At 40.6% G+C, this 21,236-nt stretch overlaps 1 protein-coding gene across 2 annotated transcripts in view; it reads right to left on the reverse strand.

Moving 5' to 3' along the window:
- Positions 1 to 6,960: 6,960 nt before the first annotated feature.
- b3gat2 (beta-1,3-glucuronyltransferase 2 (glucuronosyltransferase S)) overlaps positions 6,961 to 21,236 on the reverse strand; it is a 46,177-nt gene continuing 31,901 nt past the window's right edge. Inside the window, exons 2-4 of one of the 2 annotated variants that reach the window (XM_055636098.1) lie at positions 19,397 to 19,541; positions 10,432 to 10,580; positions 6,994 to 8,765 (exon numbers count right to left, since the gene is read on the reverse strand). In XM_055636098.1, the coding sequence (XP_055492073.1) occupies positions 8,679 to 8,765; positions 10,432 to 10,580; positions 19,397 to 19,541 (381 nt within the window). In that variant the 3' untranslated portion in view covers positions 6,994 to 8,678. Of the gene's footprint in view, positions 8,766 to 10,431; positions 10,581 to 19,396; positions 19,542 to 21,236 lie in introns of both variants that reach the window. The other variant, XM_055636099.1, reaches the window with a different exon arrangement.

A 21,236-nucleotide genomic window follows, 5' to 3' on the forward strand; every position in this document is an offset into this window, starting at 1 on the left:
TGAACCCCTCACTCTCTAATCATTCATATTGTTTAATGTAATCTTTCCAAACATACAATTTTTGTGATATTTTGAATCTTTTTATTGTTTATAGTAACCGACTGATCACTGACGAAGGATGCTTAAAATGACTGGAAGTGGACCACAACAGACCCAGTTATTTTTTAAACTTTTTAGTGAGGACTCAATTAGATAACTCAATTTTACCATACTATTGAAGAGCAATCCATTACTGGAATTTTAATTTAGTTCACATGTTTTTGGTTTGTGCACAATTCTGATGGCCACATTTTTTGTCATGTCCAATGATGATTGGGCAATTGATATCCAAGTCACTGTGTATGACCAGCAGGGGAATTTCAAGCTTATGGCATTGGCATCATGTTGATGTTTGTCTGCCTTTGTGATAGAGAGAAATGATACCAAAATAATCGAAGATGAATTGTATCCTGTAGAATTTATATCCTGTGTCAGTGTTGAATGGCACATAAATCAATCCTGACCAGTCTAAAATATCTTGCTATTTAATTACAAAGCCTTTACATCCATAGTTTGATGTGTAACCAGGCTTTCTATTTTTTTTTTTTTTTTTTTTTTTTAACAATACAGAACAAAACAAACAAAAAATATAAAATAAAAACTGAAAAAGACAACAGGAAAAAAAAAGGAAGGAAAAAAAAAATTATTTAAAAAAATAATATTAATAAAACAAAGCCGCCAGACATAACAGTATTGGTACAATCCACATGGTGCTACACAGTCATGCATTGCAAAAGCAGAAGTAAAGGTCACAGGACTACATCACTGCAGATAATATGAAATTATGAAATTATTGGACTTTGAGATGGTTGATAAATGGTCCCCAAACACTTAAAAAGTTGTTTGGTACCTTGGAGTTGTAGAAGCGTATCCTTTCCATCTGTATGATTATTATCATTTCATTGAGCCATTTTTCGAAGCAGGGGGGTGTAGATATGTAACAAGGCATTGTTTTGTTCAATGTAGATGTGTAACAAGGCGTTCAATGCATTGTTTTGTTCTTTACAGCTACGGTGTTCATGGCACCTTCCCCCGTGCCCCTTGTCTCACACTCTACTGCCAGCTCTCTACCAGCTTCCACTGGCATGATGGGCAATATGATGGGACAGTCGGTTGGAATGAAGGGGCAGCCAGCAGGGATGGATGGTGGTTGGCATTGGAGTGGGCAATGCACAATCCGGTGTCATCAGAGTCCCAGAGAACATGGTGGGTCCCCAAGGAGGCAATGGTAGGAAATTCGTACGGTGTCCAACCAAGCCAGCAACCACTGTGGGACCTTGGTCAGGTCAGTGAAGTCCAGTTTTTATTTAATCTAAGAACAAAGTGAGAAACACTTCACAGAGTATTATCAATAATATATTTCTGAATTGTAACATTGTGGCGGCACCTGGTGGCAACCCAAGGGCACAACGAACCATCGGCTCTAGAGGGCGGCATCTTGGTGGGGGAGGCGCTAGTCACGGGGTCGGTACCTGAGTTGGTGTTTAAGGCCGGGAACGCCCGTGTCGTGCGAGGAGTAGGGAGCTGTATTGGAGAGAATAAACACGTCTAGTGCACGCAACTCGTGTCCGACTAGTTTCTGGCTGGACTCCTGCGAGTCCCCGCTACAACATTACCTTTTGGACTTGAATGTGAAAGTCTACATTGTTATTTCTTCACTGATAAACCTTGTGGATTATGTGTTTTTACACTTTTAATTAAAATGCAGTTACTCCAGTAGGTACCATGTAGGTGCCTGCTTGTGGAGTGACATTAATCATAGTGGCATGGAGTAATCAGAAGTGGTTTCTCTCCTTGTTGGTAATCCATTCATGCTGCAGAATTTTCATTGGTGTGAACTAGCATTTTATTTGACACCATGGGAATTTTAAAAAAAAACATTGCAAAGAGCTGCAACACAGAACAAAAGAGAACAAAAAAACAGGTTTTGAGAATTAGGATTTCAATTTTTGATATTCATTGGAACAGGCCTCCCTAGCTGGTGTTTTTATTCAGGGATTTTAGATCGGCTGGATACACTTTGAAAATAGATCAATATACTGTGAACATAGAATGCTCAATCTCAACGAGATAAAGGTGTTAAAATTTAAAATATTCTTTTTACTTGGAGTATATCTTATCTGTTATTAGAAAAAACAGATTCTCATTCGACACGTTATTATTTGAACATAAGCCATCAATCTGTAGATCTAGTCTATGTAATGTTAATCTGTACAAACCTAATGGCATAGATATTGTCTCAAGTTAAAGTGACTGGAAAAAAATATATATAGATCGCATGTACGTTATGCTTGGAGTCTTTAGAAGACAACTTTATTTTTTATATCCTCTAAATCCTGAAGTCTCAAGATTAATTTTAGTCCGCCAGCTAAATTCAGGGAGAGCTGACCAAGTCAAGAATCAAATCATCTTTGTTACTCAAATGAGGCCAGAACAAAAAAAGATATGTTTTAATTAGAATAATTTAAATTGTTTTTCTTTAAGTGTTTGGTACTAAAAGCATTTCATGTTTCTAGTACCAGACACAGGCGAAAATTGTTTGAATTATATGGGTTCAAAATCATTGTAACTGATTCCTACGTGTGATTGACTGCTATTTCGACAGAGAGGTCAGTATTAGGTCCTTAGAAATTAAGGTGCAATGCTTTTGGGAAAAAAAATAGTTGAACTCGTTAGACATACTGTCTTAGAAACTTGATCAAGTTTATTGAAGAGGTGACAAAGATGATTAAGGGTAAAACATGGACTTTAGTAAAGCATTTGACAAGGTCCCGTGCTGGCACGATCCAAAAGGTTAAGGCGCATCAGAGCCGGGGAAACTTGGTAGATTTAATCAAAATTATCTTGGCCAGAGCAGGTATGGTAGTGGTAGAGCAGTGTTATTTACAAGAGAGGTCTGAGACCAGTGGGGTTCCACAGGGATCAGTGCTTCGAGCCCTGGTTTATGATTTGGGTGAAAATGTAGCTGGGCTGATTAAGTTTGCAGATAACATGAACATTGGCAGATTACAAAGAGTGAAAAGGGCTGTTAAATGATGCAGCAGGTTCTAGATCAGTTGGAAATATGGACGCAGATGGCCGATAGATTTTAGTCTGGATGTATGATGTGTTACACATTGGGGTGGTCAAATGTAAGAGGATAATACACAGTAAATAGAGGGATCCTTCAGAGCATTGATGTACAGAGAGATCTTGGGATGCATGCCCATAGCTCACTGACAGTGGCAACACAAGAGGATGATAAAGATGTATGGCATGTTTGCCTTTATCAGTTGGGATATAAAGTATTAAAGTTATTAGCAAGTTGTGTTACAACTACAAAATAATGGCTATGCCAGGTAAGACAGAAGCAGTTCCAACAGCAATGTTTACACGGTATTTAGACAAGCACATGAATGGCAGGGAATGGAGGAATACAAATGTTCAGACAGATGTGATCAATTTAAAAGAGTGTCTTGGTGTGAACAGACATCACAGGATGAGACCTGTTTCTGTGCTGCATCGTTTTAAATTCAGTGATAAATCTGATATGTGAGATAATGTGCATTCTCAGCATTTAGCATTTAATTTAGAATCAATCTCTCTCCACACAAGCTTGTGATCCAAGTACTTTCAGCTTTTGCAATATTTTGATGTGTCTTTTTTTTTGGTGCTTTCAGTACAAATTGTGATCCCTTGCATTTAACTGTTTCCTAAAGGTTCTATGGGAATCGGTGATTCAAAGCACTGTTCTTCAAGTGGAATTTGAAACATTTGCCCAATCATTCAATGCATAGTTAAGAATGGGGCTGAGGTGGGCATTGATAGGAAAAGATAAATCTAGGTGACTGACCCATTTATTGAAGTATTAACAATTTATTTTTGTTAGTTGAGGCTACATTTATTGAAGTTAGTTGAGGCTACATTTATTTTAGAGAAATATTTTGGGCAATTTTACTAGTTATGTGTTGGCGTAAATCTGTGGTGCTAACTTCCCATAGATTGTGTAATAAATGGATATATAGCATTGGTTACGTTACTCCTGTGGCTTACTTAGGAAAGAAGTTGAGAAGGTTAGCATCATGTTTGGTACATTGTGGGCCAATGGGCCTGTTCCTGTGCTGTACAGTTCCTCTCTTCTATTCTGAGATCCGATGGTAACGTTTCACCAAGGAACAAACATCACAAATTAAATAAACCCTTCTATATTCCGCACCTGAAAATCACTTTGCATCGTCTGTAAAACCACCTTTGCTTTGAACGAGGACTGAGTGTCGCCGCCCCCCCCTCCCCCCCCCAGCCCCCCACCCAAACCCTCCCCACAATCCTCACCAGCACCTGCACCCCTGCCCAAACCCCCTGCCCCGCCCCGCCTCGCCACCATCAAACACACACACATGGGACTGAACTGGATGGAACATGCTGTCATCACAGGTGTTCCACGGCACTTGTCACTTTGCTTGTAACAGCACTATTTGTTATGTGGTATATTTATGGGGTATGTGTTATATGTGGCTATTGTTTTATGTGGGTTATGTGGTATCTATGGGGTACATAATATTATGTGTTATATGTGGGTATTGTTTTATGTGGGTTATGTGGTATCTATGGGGTACATAATATTATGTGTTATATGTGGGTATTGTTTTATGTGGGTTATGTGTAAGTGGGGAACCATGCACAACTGGACAGGCACTTAAGCATTTGACTACTGGTTATACCTGTATAATTGAGTATGTGACCAATAAACTTGAATTGAATTGAAGTGAATTGCTTCTTAATTTGAATTTTATTTTCTGCGAGTTGATTTTTATTCCTATCTCTGTCCTTTCCTTAGTTGTGAGCATCTTTTTAATCTTGGAAGGTGCTCCTGTTATCTCAGTCCTAGTTACCATTGCAACCTTTCTGTTGTGATCTTTTTCTCATCCCTGGTATTTTATAGGGTGGCTAAAAGCGCAAATAGGGGTAAGGTGGAAGTGTTTAGGGACAATTCTTCAATTATCATAGTTTTATTTTCTAGGCCATCAGTTTTGTACATATGCATCAATTTTATTTTTTTTCCTCTTTGCGCATCCATTCTCTGTTAAAAGCTTTACTTTTTCTCTTCAATGAGTACCTAATTTTGTTTTTGCTCCCTCATACATGCATGCACTCCATTACCAGCACCTCAGCATAATAAATAGGGTTGTTGATAAGCATGTGAACAGATGGAATATTTTCTCTTTAGAAAGCTGAATGAGACCTCATTTTGTTAACGTTATGAAAGTCTAGATGAAGTGGACACAGAGTGTTTCTGCTGGCAGGGAAGGACAAAACCAGAGACCATGAATATAAAATAGTCATTAAGAAATCCAATAGGAAATTCTAGAGAAACTTGTTTATATAAGGAGTCATGAGAATGTGGAATGTGCTATTGATGTGTATAGTGTACATTGAATGAAAGGCTGGATGAGGACACGGGGGAGGGAATGGAGCATGAACGTGAAAGATTCAGCTGAGAAAATGCAGGAGGCAGCACCAGTAGAGTATGAATAATAGAGTGGAGTCAGTGGCGGACTGGGTCTAAAAATATTGGTTGCCAGGAGACAAAGGGGGCCCACCCACAACTACAATGCTATCATTTAACAGGGGCCCACTTGCCATCACTTGCTATCACTTCATCAGGGGCCCACTTGCCATCAGGCAAGCTGACACCCTGGCCAGTCCGCCACTGAGTGGAGTGGTTAGTCTGAATGGTTTGTTGCCATGTCAAGTTTCCTGTGCAGGTTGATTATTAATGTTAGTGTATGATTTTAGTATTATTTAGTATGTGTAGTATATGATGATGATGTTGTCTTATTGCATTCAGAGATGAATCAGCAAATGGCGTGAATGAATATAAGTTGCCCAAGTGGTATGATGGGCTTCAGCCAGCCTGCGAGTACAATGGGTGGATGGACGGACAGGCAGTCCTGCAGGCCAGATGCTCAGCACTCAGCTGTGGAAATGAAGGGAGATGAGAGCTGATGCCCCACATTAAATGATAAAATGTTTCTGAATTGCATAACAGACTTATTATTTGATCTATGTGAAAGAAAGCTCTGGTTTGACTAATTGTCCTAATCATTCCTGGCAGTCTTGGTCTATTCAGTCTAATGAAGCGATTCCCTGGTTAAGCTGTGGAATAGCAGTTTCAGAACTGCTTCCCCCGATGCATCTTTTCTGAACTCTGTCCACTGCAGGCTGTCTGAGTGGTTTATAATAACTTGTGATGATGTTGTTGCGTGGCTTGCAGCTAGTACTATTACAGCTAGGCAAGGGGGGAAACAACCTGTCATTTTACCAACAACCCTGCAAGAGTCCAGTGCCCTCCGGATAAACGTCAAACATTCCTGTAGATGAAGTTGTGTGAGCCAATGTATGTTCAATAACAAAGTGTCTGTGTTACAAAGTTGTTCCTGGAGTACCACGCACATTCTGTCTTTGTCCCCACCATTATTTTTTTTGATATTTTAAAGTCGAGCAAATAAAAGAAAGCAAAGTTATCGAACAATAAATCTGGATGGTAGAGGCAATGATTGGGTTTAGATCCCAATGGTTGTGTTTAGATCCTAGGTATTGGAAACGACTCGGGTTTGAATATTTTTACTCCTTGCTATTCCAGAGATCACTAAACCATGTGGGTTGATTTGTTGTGCAAATGTTATTTCTGTACAGAAAACCCCTCACCCTTACAACTGAATTATATGTATCTCCTTTTTAAAAAGGTTATCATTAGATTGCCTTAAATGCTAATAGTCAAAGCAGCGCTAGTATTAAAGCGCAACATTCTGATTTGTTATTTTAACTACTTACATGATACAGACAAATAGGTAACGGATAACCTAAAGTATCTGTTACAAATCAATTTTAACAAAGCTGAAATTCTCACCTGTTTCAAAGAAAAGTTTAATGTTATTAGGCTGTGGGCCGAGGAGCTTTATTCCAGTGTTTCGTGACCCATGTCACAGAACTACATGACATTTTCACATAGTGTGTACAAATATTATATAAATCACCCCTGAAACTCGTCATGAACAAGACTTGCACATTTTTATTAAATTAGAGAAAAAACGGAAAAAGTTTGGGTATTTTTCATCCAATCAAAGCAAGGAGGTTGCAATACTATGATAAATTTCCAACTGTTGGATCTTTCAAAAACTGAGCAGTCTATACACATTTAGCATTGTGATTAACAGTTGTTTAGTTTAGACTGCAGTCATGAACTATTCACCACATACAATGCAAATAAATATTATATAGTGTTTGCTCAAATGATATTGAGAATCTAACATTCTAAATTTTAAACTATTTGACACAATTGTGATAATGTCTACCGAAGATGAAAGGTATGATGAAAGGAACATGTTTACAATATTTTATTCCTGTTTTATGATGCCCTTTTTCAACACACTTACGTAAATGAGGACCCTTCTCAAAGAGGTGACCCTAACTTAGTAGGTAACAAACTTTTGAGAGCAAAATTGTATTTCTGAGCTCACCAACCTGTGGTGCGATGTTCATTTTCCTTGAAAAGCAGAAGATACCACAGATTTCAAATGGTGGACCTTTTTTTTTAACAGTCCCAATTCACAAATTATCAATGTATGTAACAGTTATTTATAGTTTTTTAAACTATTGTGGTATATAATGTTTAAACATCTATTGCAATAGGACGGATTTCTTTTGATGCTGAGTATTATAGCTTTGTTAAATAATAACTGATGTTTTGTAACAGATACTTAAAGTGAAAAGTTACGAGTTTAATGCACCAGATATGAGCAATAATTAACTGTGTAGCACTTCTCAAGACATTTAATTTCTCTAGAGCTACATCCAGGTTTATTGCTGCAGTGGTGGTTACTATTTATGGTGCCTAGTATAACAAAAATGTTATCTACATGTATTAAATCAATTAAACTACTGTCTATTGTGCACATTTGTCTGGTGGAATAATTTAATTTAATCCTGACATGAGAGCACTGGCCTCATTTGCTTCTGAACGGCATGAAGAGTTCACCTTGTTTGAGAATGCCTGAAGGTGATCCACAGAGTTCAGGATGTTTCTCGAGTTGATGAGATTTTGTTTTTATTGAAGAGAAGTGAATGTAAGCACTCTTTATTCGTATTTCTTTATGATATTGAAAGTGATCATTCAACACAATGTCTCAAGGCACAAAACCCCAACAACCCTATTCTCCTAATTTTTCCTGCAACATGTTTTCCCCATACTCCTGTCAGTAATTGGGCACAAAGAGAATGTGCAAACTTCACACAGACAGCACTAGAGATCTGAATTAAACTGCTTGTTGGAGCAATGAGTCAGCAGCTCTGCTAGCTGTGCCACTATCATTTGTATACATTGAACAGGTAAGTGAGTCAACTACATAAGTAGAAGGAGGAAGATGTTTTATTTGTATGTGACATACTTTTATTGAAATTAACAAATGTGCTACAAAACATGCAGATGACAACAACATTTTTAAAAATTGATGTTAACTCTTGCTTGGAAAAGTGTCCCAAGTGAAGAATAATTTATCCTACTTGCTGCTGCCACAGATTGCTTGTGTAAACTGTTTTGTTGAAGGTTCTCCAGGATGCGTGCAGTGCTCCCTGCACGTTCTATTCTGAGAATAGCAGTTCTATACTTCGATGTGAATTACATCCTGGTTCTGTTTAGGTTCAAAAACGAGGTTTGCCTTTTCGGTCCGTGTGTGCCAAACAAGGACCTAAAATATAGAAAGAATCATTATTTGATACTGTTTCTATGGAAAAAGCTGCCAAATTAACTTTTTCCCCATAGCTCTGAAAATATCTTCAGCTGAATTGATCATCCAATGCCTGTTTGAAAATTGCTATTGAATCTGGCCCCACTACCAATTCACGCAGTGACACTTCAATTGTAAAAATCTAATTCTCTCTCCTTTTTCCAGTGAATATAACTATCAAAACCTCTCCTCATTTTTAACACCAATTAAATTTCAATATTCTCCTATTGAAAAATAAGTGCATTGATTCCAAATCCAAATGAGTGTAACAATCCATTTTTCTCAGTGTACTGGTTACTTCATTTCTCTAACTAGGTCTGATTATGTTTCTGTAGTGAAGAGTCCCTTCCAACACAGAACATGCTGTCTGGGTGAAAATTCTGTCAAAATAACAGAACATATATATTGATGTGGACGGTGTATTTGATGCAGTATACGCAGACTTCTGCAAGACCGTTGACAAGTTTTGACATGGCAGATTGATCCAAAAAGTTAAAGCCCAAAGAATCTTAACTTGAGTAGCAGTCAGGATGATGGAGGAAGGTTGTGTTTGTGATTGGAAGCCAGTAACTAGTGGTGTATCACAGGGATCAATGCCGGGACCTTTGCTTGTCATGTACATTAATTATTTGGATATAAATGTAGGAGGTATGATTAAATTTGTGATTGACATAAATATTGGTGATGGTGTTGAGGTGGATAGTTTTAAGTTATTGATCCGTTGTTAAATTGGGTTCAGCAAAGGCTGGTCATATGCCATGAATGGAACATGACCTCATTGTCCATGCCCAAAGCTTTCCTCCAAGATGGAATCGTAGGTAGATTAGGTAAACAGGTGGAGAAGGTAACAGGCATACAGATGTGGCCTTCATGTTGTCAGGGCATAGATTACAAGAGCACGGTACTTTATAAAACCTTGGTTAAACCACAGTTGGCGTATTGCGTGTAACTTGCGCTTATCACTGTAACGATGGGGCATAATTGCATAGGAGAGGGGACAGACGTACCAGATAATGAATAGGATGAAATGTTTCAGATAGGAGAGATTTGCTTTCCTTGAAGCAGAGGAAGCTTATTAGAGAAAATATGACAGGTGTACAAAAAACTATGTGGGGCACTGACAGTGAATAGACAGAAACTTTTGCCCATCATGGTCACAGAGCTATACAGCATGGAAACAGGCCCTTGTCCCACCTCGTCCATGCCAGCCACATTGGCATACTGGGCTGGTCCCATTTGCCTGCATTTGGCCAATAGCCCCCTAAATCCTTCATATCCATATCTATCCAAATCTAATGTCTTTTAAAGTCGTAATTTTGTAACGGTACCCACTTTGATAGCTTCCTCTGGCGGCTTATTCCAGATATGATTATCTACTGAGTGGCAAATATTAGCTAAAAATGTGTGACAGATTTCTTTGGAAGTGGCCCATAAAGATCCCCCATTAGTTAGGTATCTATAAATTTGATGCTTAACAAATTAACAATGGGGTGTTTTAATTTATACTGATTGTTGTAATTCTTTCCAAATCACACTGGTTAGTGCTGGGATTGTCACCTTTCCCAATGCAGTTGCTTTCAATTTTTAACATGTTGTGTTGCCCCTCTTTAAAAAAAACAGTCATTACCTTGGTGCAGTTAGCAGCCTTTGGCTCAAGTTCATGGACGGTTGTAATTTGTTTCAGAAAGTCTGATTCTTGCATGCCCGGTTGTGATCCACCCCTCTTGAAGACGGCTTTTGGGTTTGATAGAATAACTTTCAGATTCACAGCAAATCCTATTTAAAAACAAAATTAGGATACAAAAAATGTATTAAGACATATGTGTTGTGTAGTATTGTAACTTAAACCCCTTTTTCACGGGGCGACTTGACGCAAGAGGTAACCAGAGTTTAACATCGTGGGAACCTCGTGCGGTAACAGTACGGCATTCGTGGACCACCGTGGCGCTAACGGCAGGTAATCGTGTAACTTGGGTACTCGGGAGCAAATTCAAGCAAGCAAGCTTGAATTTCTCCAAGAGTGACTAGTACACTTGTGGTTGAGCATTGCAACATTTTATGAACGTAGTGACCAGTGCAATATCCGTAGTAACTCTTGCGGTTACCGTGGGAACTCCTGCGAACGGTGAACCCGGAAGCTGGACAGAGGGGACAGGAGGTGAGTAAAAAAGGTGTTCTCAATGTCGCCAATGGAACATGTGTCCATCGAGGACGTCCCACCTCATTGTCATTGTTGGAGAATCTTTTTAACAGGAACACTTGCAGAGATGGCTCCCAGAAAAGCTCAAAGAAAGGGGGTAAAGCGTGTCAGAAAGGTTTTTGCCATGCAGGAGAATGAGGAGGAGACGCAGCAAGAGAGACAGTGGAGAGGCAACAGGAGATGCCAGAGATAACACTGCCTGTGGGCTCCTTGGACCAGGGAGAGGGTGAGCAAGGTGGATTTCAGATTGCCTCCCCAGTAGCCGTTGTAGGAATAGCCTCAACAGACGCTTATGTAAAGGGAAGATGGCAGAAGGTAAGACCATATAACTTCTCCAGGGAACAAGAGGGGGAACTTGTAGAATGGCACCAATTTAACGAGATTCTCTACGATAAATCCAGAGAGGATTATAGAAACAGGGAGAGAAAACGGAACCTGCTGGAGACGAAGGCTGTGGAGTATCTCGGGTGCTCATGTGAGTATATATAACGATATATCAATTCATCAACAGGAGAACCATTTAATGTTATCCAAGATTTAAAAACATACAATGCTATAGATGTAAAAGTGCTGTTTTTGCAGTTAACTTAAACTTCTCCTATAAGTCTGTCTGTGCCCTGCAGCTGCAAAGTAAAAAAGTCGCAGACACTTTTACACCCTCTGTGTTTGAGGTTGGAATCATGTCTCTAAGAGCCATAAAATAAATTATGACATAATTTGTGCCACGTGATGATTTAATTGCACTTGACAGTTTACAATGTTCATTCAAGATTTAACGGGAAAGCTTGGGAGACGGACAAGTCACTCGCACAAATAACAGAAATGCCGAGTACCGTCGGAACTCTTTGTCTACCCCCCCGTTATATCGTATGATATCGTGCTAGACCACGACCACTTCACTCTGGTCACGTCTTGCGTCAAGTCGCCCCGTGAAAAAGCCCCATAACCGTACTTCTAAAAAACAAAATAAAATAAAATAAAATAAAACAAAATGTTACTTTTGCTTTTGAAAACAAACTAGGTTGCTTTGATGTAATCACATTGTCCAGAAATAATTTTTGTCTTCACATTTTAACAATCATTTTGTATTGTTATCGATCAATATTTGCTGCGTCGGATACAATTGTTCAAGTAGTTGTAGGCATCCAGATGCGTTTGAAAACAATTTCGTAGAAACTCCCAGCAGAAATTAATTTTCGCTCTACTGTCAATGCAAGGAAAAAAATCTCAACATAGCTCCTTTCCCCAGAGCATTTAATCAATAGTCACACGATGCCTGCTTGATGACTGCTTTGTTTGCATCGGCCCATTGCAGAGTTCTCAGATTTGTATTCATTATTTATTAAACGTACAGAAAATCCAGTAGTAAATCTTTTTATTGAATTAATAATGTTTATCGCTCAGTCTTCTCCCCAGGCAGCATTCAGGAATGTCCAATGACCAAGCCTGAGGCTCTTCCATACCTCTGCTGCTGTCAACAATCCAGTGGGCCAGGAATTGAGTCACACTCTGTTCTTGATTCCATAGGATGCCATCATTAATTCGCGCATACACACACATACAAGTATGTACACACATGAGCACACAAGCATATCCATAGATACAAATGTAGGTACAATTTTATTAGACGTGTCCTCATAAAAATAGACAATAGGTGCAGGAGTAGGCCATTCGGCCCTTCGAGCAATGCCATTCAATGTGATCATGGCTGATCATCCACAATCAGTTCCTGCCTTCTCCCCATATCCCATGACTCCGCTATCTTTAAGAGCCCTATCCAGCTCTCTCTTGAAAGTATCCAGAGAAGCGGCCTCCACTGCCCTCTGAGGCAGAGAATTCCACAGACTCACAACTGTGTGATAAAGTGTTTCCTCGTCTCCATTCTAAATGGCTTACTCCTTATTCTGAAACTGTGGCCCCTGGTTCTGGACTCCCCCAACAAAGGGAACATGTTTCCTGCCTCTTGCATGTCCAAACCCTTAATAATCTTATATGTTTCAATAAGATTCCCTCTCATCCTTCTAAACTCCAGAGTGTACAAGCCCAGCCGCTCCATTCTCTCAGCATATGACGGTTCCGCCATCCTGGGAATTAACCTTGTAAACCTACGCTGCATTCCCTCAATAGCAAGAATATCCTTCCTCAAATTAGGGGACCAAAACTGCACACAATACAAATAGATCATAAATGGATTGGCCCGATACATGGGCAAGCAAGAAATGATGTACCTAAATGTTAACCAATATGTGTAATTGTAGGAAAGAACTGCAGACGCTGGTTTAAACCAAATATAGGCACAACAAAGCTGGAATAACTCAATGGGTCAAGCAGCATCTCTGGATGCTGAGGAATTTGTGACATCTCGGGGCGAGATCATTCTTCAGACTGAGAGTCAGGCTGCTAGGGAAGATGAGACCACATGGTATTAAAGAGAAGATACCGGCATGGGTTGGCTGGATGGCAGAAGGTAAAGAGTTGCAATAAAAGGTGCTTTTTCAGGATGACTGCCAGTGAACGACACACACTGAACTTGTTTTCTTCTCCCGTTATGTATTATGTTTACATATTCTGTTGTGCTGCAGCAAGCAAGAATTTCATTGTCCTATCTGGGCACATGACAATAAAACTCTCTTGACTCTTGACTAGTGGAGTTCTGTAAGGGTCAGTGCTGAGGCCACTTCTCTTCCCGTTGTATATTAATGATTTGAATAAGGGGATTGTTGGCTTTGTGGCCAAGTTCGCAGATGATGGTAAAATCTTCTGGGCTCCCACCTGTGTAACATCAGACATACCCGTCACCTGCCCAAATTGTTCTTATCCTTTTATCCCTGCCTTTATCGACCCTTCCCTAACATGTTCCTTACAAGTCTGATCTCATACATCGCAGAAACAGGTTTTGTGTGATGTAGAATATCACAGTGTCCACCCACACAGTTTAGTTTAATTATTGTCCTGAGTACCGAGGTACAGTGAAAAGATTTGTGTGCTGTCCAGTCAAAGAAAATACTAAACTTGATTACATTCAAGCCATCTACAGTGCACAGATATAGGACAAAGGGTAGAGCACTCAGTGCAAGATTAAGACACAGACATGGTCTTTATTTTCTCTGCATCTCTTAAACCTAAAACATGTTCAATAGTAATACTGACCAATTCTGAAGATGGGCTTTCCATCTGAAGCAGCAAGTTTGCTTCCCCCTCCACCTGGTCTGCGGAGTGTTTCCAAACATTTCTGGTTGTAGTTCAGATTACCAGCATTTGCAGTTTGTTTTTTTGCTTCATAGTGCACTTCGAAGAGCACTTTCTTTCATCAGAATATTATCCACCATTGTGTCCAGAACATGAGTGTACACCTTATTACAGACTTGCAATAACTAACACGTGTCCTGGCTTCACACATATGGTTGTGACATCTGGGCCTTTGACACAACGAGACAGAATGATACAACACTCAGACAATTTATGGAACCTCCTGTGCACCTGTTATTCACAGGCCTTGCTCTACACACTGGGATCACTGTATAACAAACACAGTGTTATGTTAAGCCTTGGAAACACAACGCAATATCTTCCTGGTTTTCCAATCACATGAGATCAGAGGGATCATCCCTTTGTTGTGAGATTGCACCTTAATTTTCCAGCCACCCTCCACCCTCACAGTCTTCACCTTGACTTTCATCCATTGAATATCCTTCATCTCCATTGGAAGACACCAAAGTCATTGCCTTTAGCTGGCGGCCATACCACCAATAGCTGGTAAACTCCAGCTCCCATGTCACATATAAAGCATGGTAGCCAAGTTCTTGCTACTGCCTGTAATCTCCCTCTTCCCACTGTGGAAATAGATCTTCAGAGGAAGAGTAGCACTGCACTGCAAATAAGGAAGATTGGATAATTGGGAAGGGTAGGGGGCCTTAGAGGGCAATAGGGTGATGGGAGAGCAGATAACCATGTTCTACAAAGTGAGAAAATGTATCCATTCAAATAGCACTCTATAATTAGCAATGTTACAAAATTTTGAGATTTAAAAAATCAAGTCTGCAATTTATCCCATCAGATAAAGCATACACATAAGTTTAATTTGACACCTAATTCACTTTCATATCTCAAGTAATAAAAAAGTTATGGCCATTTTCATACTCGGAAATTAGCATCTTGTTCCCTATTGATTTTCTATGGACATAACAAAAAAGCTGTGATCATGGACAGTCAAAAGCCCATAACCTTCTTAAAAATTAAGAGAACTGAATGAAATTTTCAGTTATCATAGATTGAACCATTCTGAAACAAATATAAAATAATCTTACTTGGATGACCTGAAATTAAAGCATATAATTAGTTAGTTACCCAATTGTAGCTAATTTCAAACTTCAATTACTAGATCTAAACATCTATCCATTTCTTAATAAATCATTAACATTTTTAAATAGCCTAAGTGTCCAAATAATATTCACAAATAATTCACAATAAAACATGATTTTTAAATCTCATTTACATCAATTTATAGGCCAAATGGAAGGAATTTAGTGTTCAATTGCTGTAAATTAAAGTCCATTTTAAATCAGCTTTCTAGTGGGATCCTGTGAATGCGCTGGTTTAGAACGTTCACATTGCACTGGATTTGTGCCCTCAAATGCCCAGAAAAATACTGCGGGATATAAAGAGCCCAAAATGAGCTACTCGCTATAGAAAACTTTATATACAGGGTTCTTAAGAAGCCCCTTTTAATGTAAAAATAAGGTACATACCTTTAATTGTTTGCTTTATAAAACCCTGGGGCTGCGAGAGGTCGCGGGTTTAGAGAGTGATTTTTAAACTACTATAACTATTATACAAGGCCATAAAAACTAATAATACTTTTTGCGACGGGGTCTTTCAGCGATTTTTCGTTAATGATTTACTAGGCTGAACATCTTCGAGTGCAACAGCCTAGTAAAAATCGCGTTTTAAACCCGCCCCCTCTAAACAGCGCCAAAATCGCGCACACGGCCTGGGGCAGATTCTCAACGACGATTCAGGTAGGTTTTGCAACATACCTACTATAATGACTCTGAATAGGTTGGAGTACAGAGCAGTTCAGCATTGCTGGAAAACAAGGATTATTTTCAAATTCTGCACCGCACCTGCAAGGCACAGCGAGTAGCTACTTTACGGAAATAGACACCTGGGTTCAATCCCGACCACGGGTGCTACCTGTATGTAATTTGCATTCTCCCCGTGACTGCGTAGCTTTTCTCCGGGTGCTCTGGTTTCCTCCCACATTCCAAAGATGTACAGGTTTGTAGGTTAATTGGCTTCTGTAAATTTTCCAACGTGTGTGGACTAGAACTAGTGTATGGATGGATTATTGCTGCTTGGCACAGACTCGGTGGACCGAAGGGCCTGTTTCCATGCTGTATCTCTAAACACTAATGACCTGTTAAGCTGCTGCAGGCAGTGGTGTGCGTGGGAGGAATGGCACCCAAGGCTCACTGACTACAGTCACAGCTAGACTCGAGCCCTGTTCACTTCATCGCTCACCCAGAGCTCATCCGTGAGACTACCCTGTGGCTGGTGAACAGCAGCACCGAAACATAAAGGGAGAAGCTGCCATGGCTAAAGGAACTAAAGATAGTTATGGAGCCTGAAGTTTTTGAGTAATGAATTCCCCAAGAAGAGGACCTATTGATTGATTAAGAGAACAAAAATGTATGAGATCAGACTTGTAAGGAACATGAAAATGGATTGAAAAAGCTTTGACTAGCATGGGGAAAGCAAAAGATGAAGGAAGACAAATGTATGTCCATTGTCGTAAAAAAAGGTGCATTGATAATGTAAATGAACGAAGTAATAGTTTAATTTAATTTAGTGTTTAGAGAATGGTGGTGGGGTTAAACTAACAGTTTGGTTCTATCTTCACGGACAAAGACACAAATATCTCTGCTGAAATTTAAGGGATCCCATGAGCCTAATGAAAGGAGGAATGAAAGGAAACTGGTTATTTAAAGTATACTGCTGGAGAAATGAATAGTGCTGGAACTGAAAACCAACACATCCACAGGACCTGATGATCAGCATCCCAAAGCGGTAAGTGGTCGCCATGGAGGAATGTTGGTTATCATTTTCTAAAGTTCCCCATGTTGTGAAGGGATCTCGGCAGGCTGGAGGGGAGGGGGGGGGGGGGGGGGGGGGGTGTGGGGGGAGGTAAATGTAACGTTGTTGTTTACAAAGGAGGGAAATCAGGGATCTACAGATTAATTTGCCAACCATCTGAAAAGAGAAAATGCTGGAGTTAATTCTGCAATAGGCAATAACAGAACTCTTAGTAAATGTTGTTTAGTTTAGAGATACAGCGTGAAAACGGGGCCATCGGCTCACCGAGTCCGCGCTGACCAGCAAATGCCCGTTCACTAGTTCTATCCGACACACTAGGGACAATTTACAAAATCTAATTAATTTATAAACTGATACATCTTTGGAGTCAGTACGAAAACCAGAGCATCAAGGGAAAAACCCACGCGTGTACAGAGAGAACATAGACAAACTCCATTCAGCCTGTTCCCGTAGTCAGGATTGAAGCCAGGTCTCTGGTGCTGCAAGGTAGCAACTCCACGCTGCCCCCACTGCACCGCCCGAGGTTTCTGAAATAGGCATTGTGCTTGAGAAACCACATGGAATTTTTTGATGAAGTAACTAATAGAACAGAACCAGTAAATGTGATGCATTCAGATTTTCAGCAAGCCTTTAATAGGGTTAGTGTGCAGCATTAAAGCACAAGGTTTCGGGGATTGATGAACGGGGACAAATTGGAAATCAGTAGAGAGGAAGGAAGCAGAGAGGAGGAATATAATGTCCGTAGCAATATTCTGTAGGAACCTTTCGAGGTGGGAAGCAGTGACGTGACATGTGGTAGGGATCGGTGCTTGAGCATTAATGAACTGCTTCAGGCAATCTGAATGTAATATTTCTGAATATGTCGATGACAGAAAACTAGATGGGATTCTGTGTCGAAGGGAAATGCAAAGACGTTTCAGGAAAATTTAAGACAATTGAATGAATGGCAAATACTGTACATGACAGGTGCAGTGGATAAATGTGAAGTTACTCGTTATGAAAAACAAGGCAGCAGGTTATTTTAAATTGAGACAGATTGGGAAAAGCTGATGCACAGAGGGGCCTGGGTGTCCTTGTACATCAGTCACCAGCAAGTTAGTGCAAAAAGCAATTAAGATAGCAAAAGGTACATTGGGCCTCATTACAAGAGGCTTCCGTGTTCAGGGATTTGGACCCAAAGATCCCTCCGCACTTAGAGGGCCCTTCGATCAAACGTACTTTCCCCACTTCATTAGACCTTCCAATGTGCCACTCCTCACACTTGCCCGGATTAAAGGTCACCTGCCATTCCTGGTATGACTTAAAAATCCCATCCCTCTCCTTTTTTTGTTGCACCACATGGCAAATTTCACCCAATCACTTTTGGAAATTGGACCATTATAATTCAGTAGTATTTATGTGAATTAACTGCAGCAGTGTGGTTAGCATGTTGGACAATGACAGGCTGGGTCTCAGTCACCTACTGGCAGAAGCTATCAATTTCTCCCCAAGCAGACAGCCACACATGTTCCCGGCACATTTCATTGGTTTAGTTTGCAAGTCCCGAAGAATAAAACTGATTCGTGGTACCAATAGTAAAGTTTGTCATTTTACTCATTTTGATGTACGCTAAATAAAATATGGACATTAAAAATCAATGTGAAATGAGTTCAAGACAGAACAATTCTTCCTTCACCGTTCATAAAAGAAGAAATATCTCGTGTTGACAGTGGATTCCACACTAAAAGAATAGGATTTACTACCTAGTGTCATATGCCCTAAACAACACTGAAGGTTCGCTTACCTTGTAGATGAGGAAATTCAGCAATTTACTAAACCGTACCTTTAGGGTCATTATAATCTCGCACATAAAGATGAATAATTGTGTGCATGTGTTTTTTTTTTTACTTTATTGGGCCATTAGTTTAGTTTGGAGACACAGTGCGGAAACAGGCCCTTCGGCCCACCGAGTCCGCACTGACCAGCGATCCCCGCACACTAACACTATCTTACAAACCAATTAACCTAAAAAGTATTTGGAGTGTGGGAGGAAACCGGAGCACCTGGAGAAAATCGTGGTGAGAATACGCAGCCAACACCCGCGGTCAGGATCGAACCGGCGGTTCTGGAGCTGTAAGACAGCAACTCTACCACTGCGCCACCCTTAACCATAATATTAAACTGTTAATGTTAAGTCAGTGCAAGACTTGGCTGAAAGCATTTCACTGATGCCAGCTGAATGCAGGAATTAGATCTGGGCTTCTAACCAGAGTAGTTCAATGAACACATCAAAACGCAGTAGGGACGGAGTTTTGCTTACCTGCCATGTCAATGGCGAAGGGTCTGTCTGGTCTCCAGCCGGTGTACCAGCCCACCACACGGCCTTGTTCCACCAGCGGCCGCTCATACCGCCGCCCCCCAACTAGTCCCACCGGCCAGACAGACACCTTTTTGGTCGAACGCATCTGGAAAAGCAGCAAGGCATGCAAGGGGTTAATCAGCAAGCACAGTCTTCAACTTAAACACAGAAGAAACCAATGAGGTAGTTTGATCATAACATTGTTCCCATCTCTTATTACCCACCAATGATTGTCGCACAACTTCAATGGCTGGTGGCCGTGAACATATTCTGGCAGCCCTTGTTGAGTCCATGCATGTGCCAAACACACAATTGTCAACATACACCGACCAGCGATCCCTGCACATTCACACTACACCAGGGACAATTGACACGTCAATTAACTGACAAAACTGTACGTCTTTGGAGTGTGGGAAAAAAACGATCTCTGGGAAAATCCGGTCATGGGGAGAACGTATAAACTCCGTACAGACAGCACCCGTGGCCGGGATCGAACCCGGGTCTTTGGCGAGGCAAGCGCTGTAAGGCAGCAACTCTACCGATGCACCACCGTGCGTGTAGATGGGACATGTTGGACGCTGTGGGCAAGTTGGGCGGAAGGGCCCGTTTCCACGCCGTAAAATTCAATGACTCGAAGCGTGCCCACTTCCCAGAGCAACATTCCTTCCTGGTGGGGCACTACCCTTATTCAGATTTAACAGATATGATAAATTAATAATAATGCCCCCTTCCTCGGGAAGTAAGACGGTTACAAAGTGTTTGAGGTCTCTATTTTACCGTTACACTATTTAAGAATCCAATACCTGGGGCACATTGAAAATGCAGTGAAACCTTACCTGTAGAAAGATTACTGAGTGCACAATGACTGGTTCATTGGGGATGGTGATTGTCTGGGGGTGATAGACAAATGCATGGAGGCAACACATAGAAACAAGAAATACAGCATCCAGAAAACCCCTTTCAAATACAATCTCCGCTATCCCAATGTTACAGCATGACAGAACCTAGGGGGAGACCTCAGCAGGAAACATCATTATGCCCCTGTCCCATGTAGGAAACCTGAACGGAAACTTCTGAAGACTTTGTGCCCCACCCAAGGTTTTCGTGCGGTTCCCAGAGGTTTTTGTCAGTCTCCCTACCTGCTTCCACTACCTGCAACCTCCGGCAACCACCTGCAACCTCCGGGAACCGCACGGAAACATTGGGTGGGGCGCAAAGTCTCCAGAGTTTTCCGTTCAGGTTTCTTAAGTGGGACAGGGGCATTACAAATCAAAATCTCGTATCCAACCCAAGAACCAGGCTCTGGCCCACTTTGAACCTTCTGAATAGAGTACAGACTGGTTATAGAACAATACACAATATAGAACAACAGGAATGAGTCATTCGGCCCACAATGTCTGTCCTGATCGTGATTACAAGATAAACTAATCTCATCTGCTTGCACTTGATCCATAATTCTCAATTCTCTGTCCCGATGTCCCAAATATGTCCGAATATGTCCAACGTGGTCCTCTAATGCACAAGAGCACTTTAAACCTTGGCCTGGTTGTGAATGGAAATCCTGATCAAACTAGGGGCAGATAATAACATCCCTGATCCAACGCAAGCTTCAGAACAAGGACAGTTTCTGCTGCTAATATCTTACAAAAGAAGTGTATTGTTGTAAGGTACGTTGGAAATGTGGTAAATAATTCACATTTCAGGATCCCAGAACTAGCAATGAAGCCACCAACCTGACAATTTGATTCTACTAAATGTTGGGCGAGAGATTTGGTTGAGTTTCATTTTTGGTTTAGGACTC

This window comes from Leucoraja erinacea, chromosome 5 (genome assembly GCF_028641065.1).
Source record: "Leucoraja erinacea ecotype New England chromosome 5, Leri_hhj_1, whole genome shotgun sequence".
NCBI classification, from domain to species: Eukaryota; Metazoa; Chordata; class Chondrichthyes; order Rajiformes; family Rajidae; genus Leucoraja; species Leucoraja erinaceus.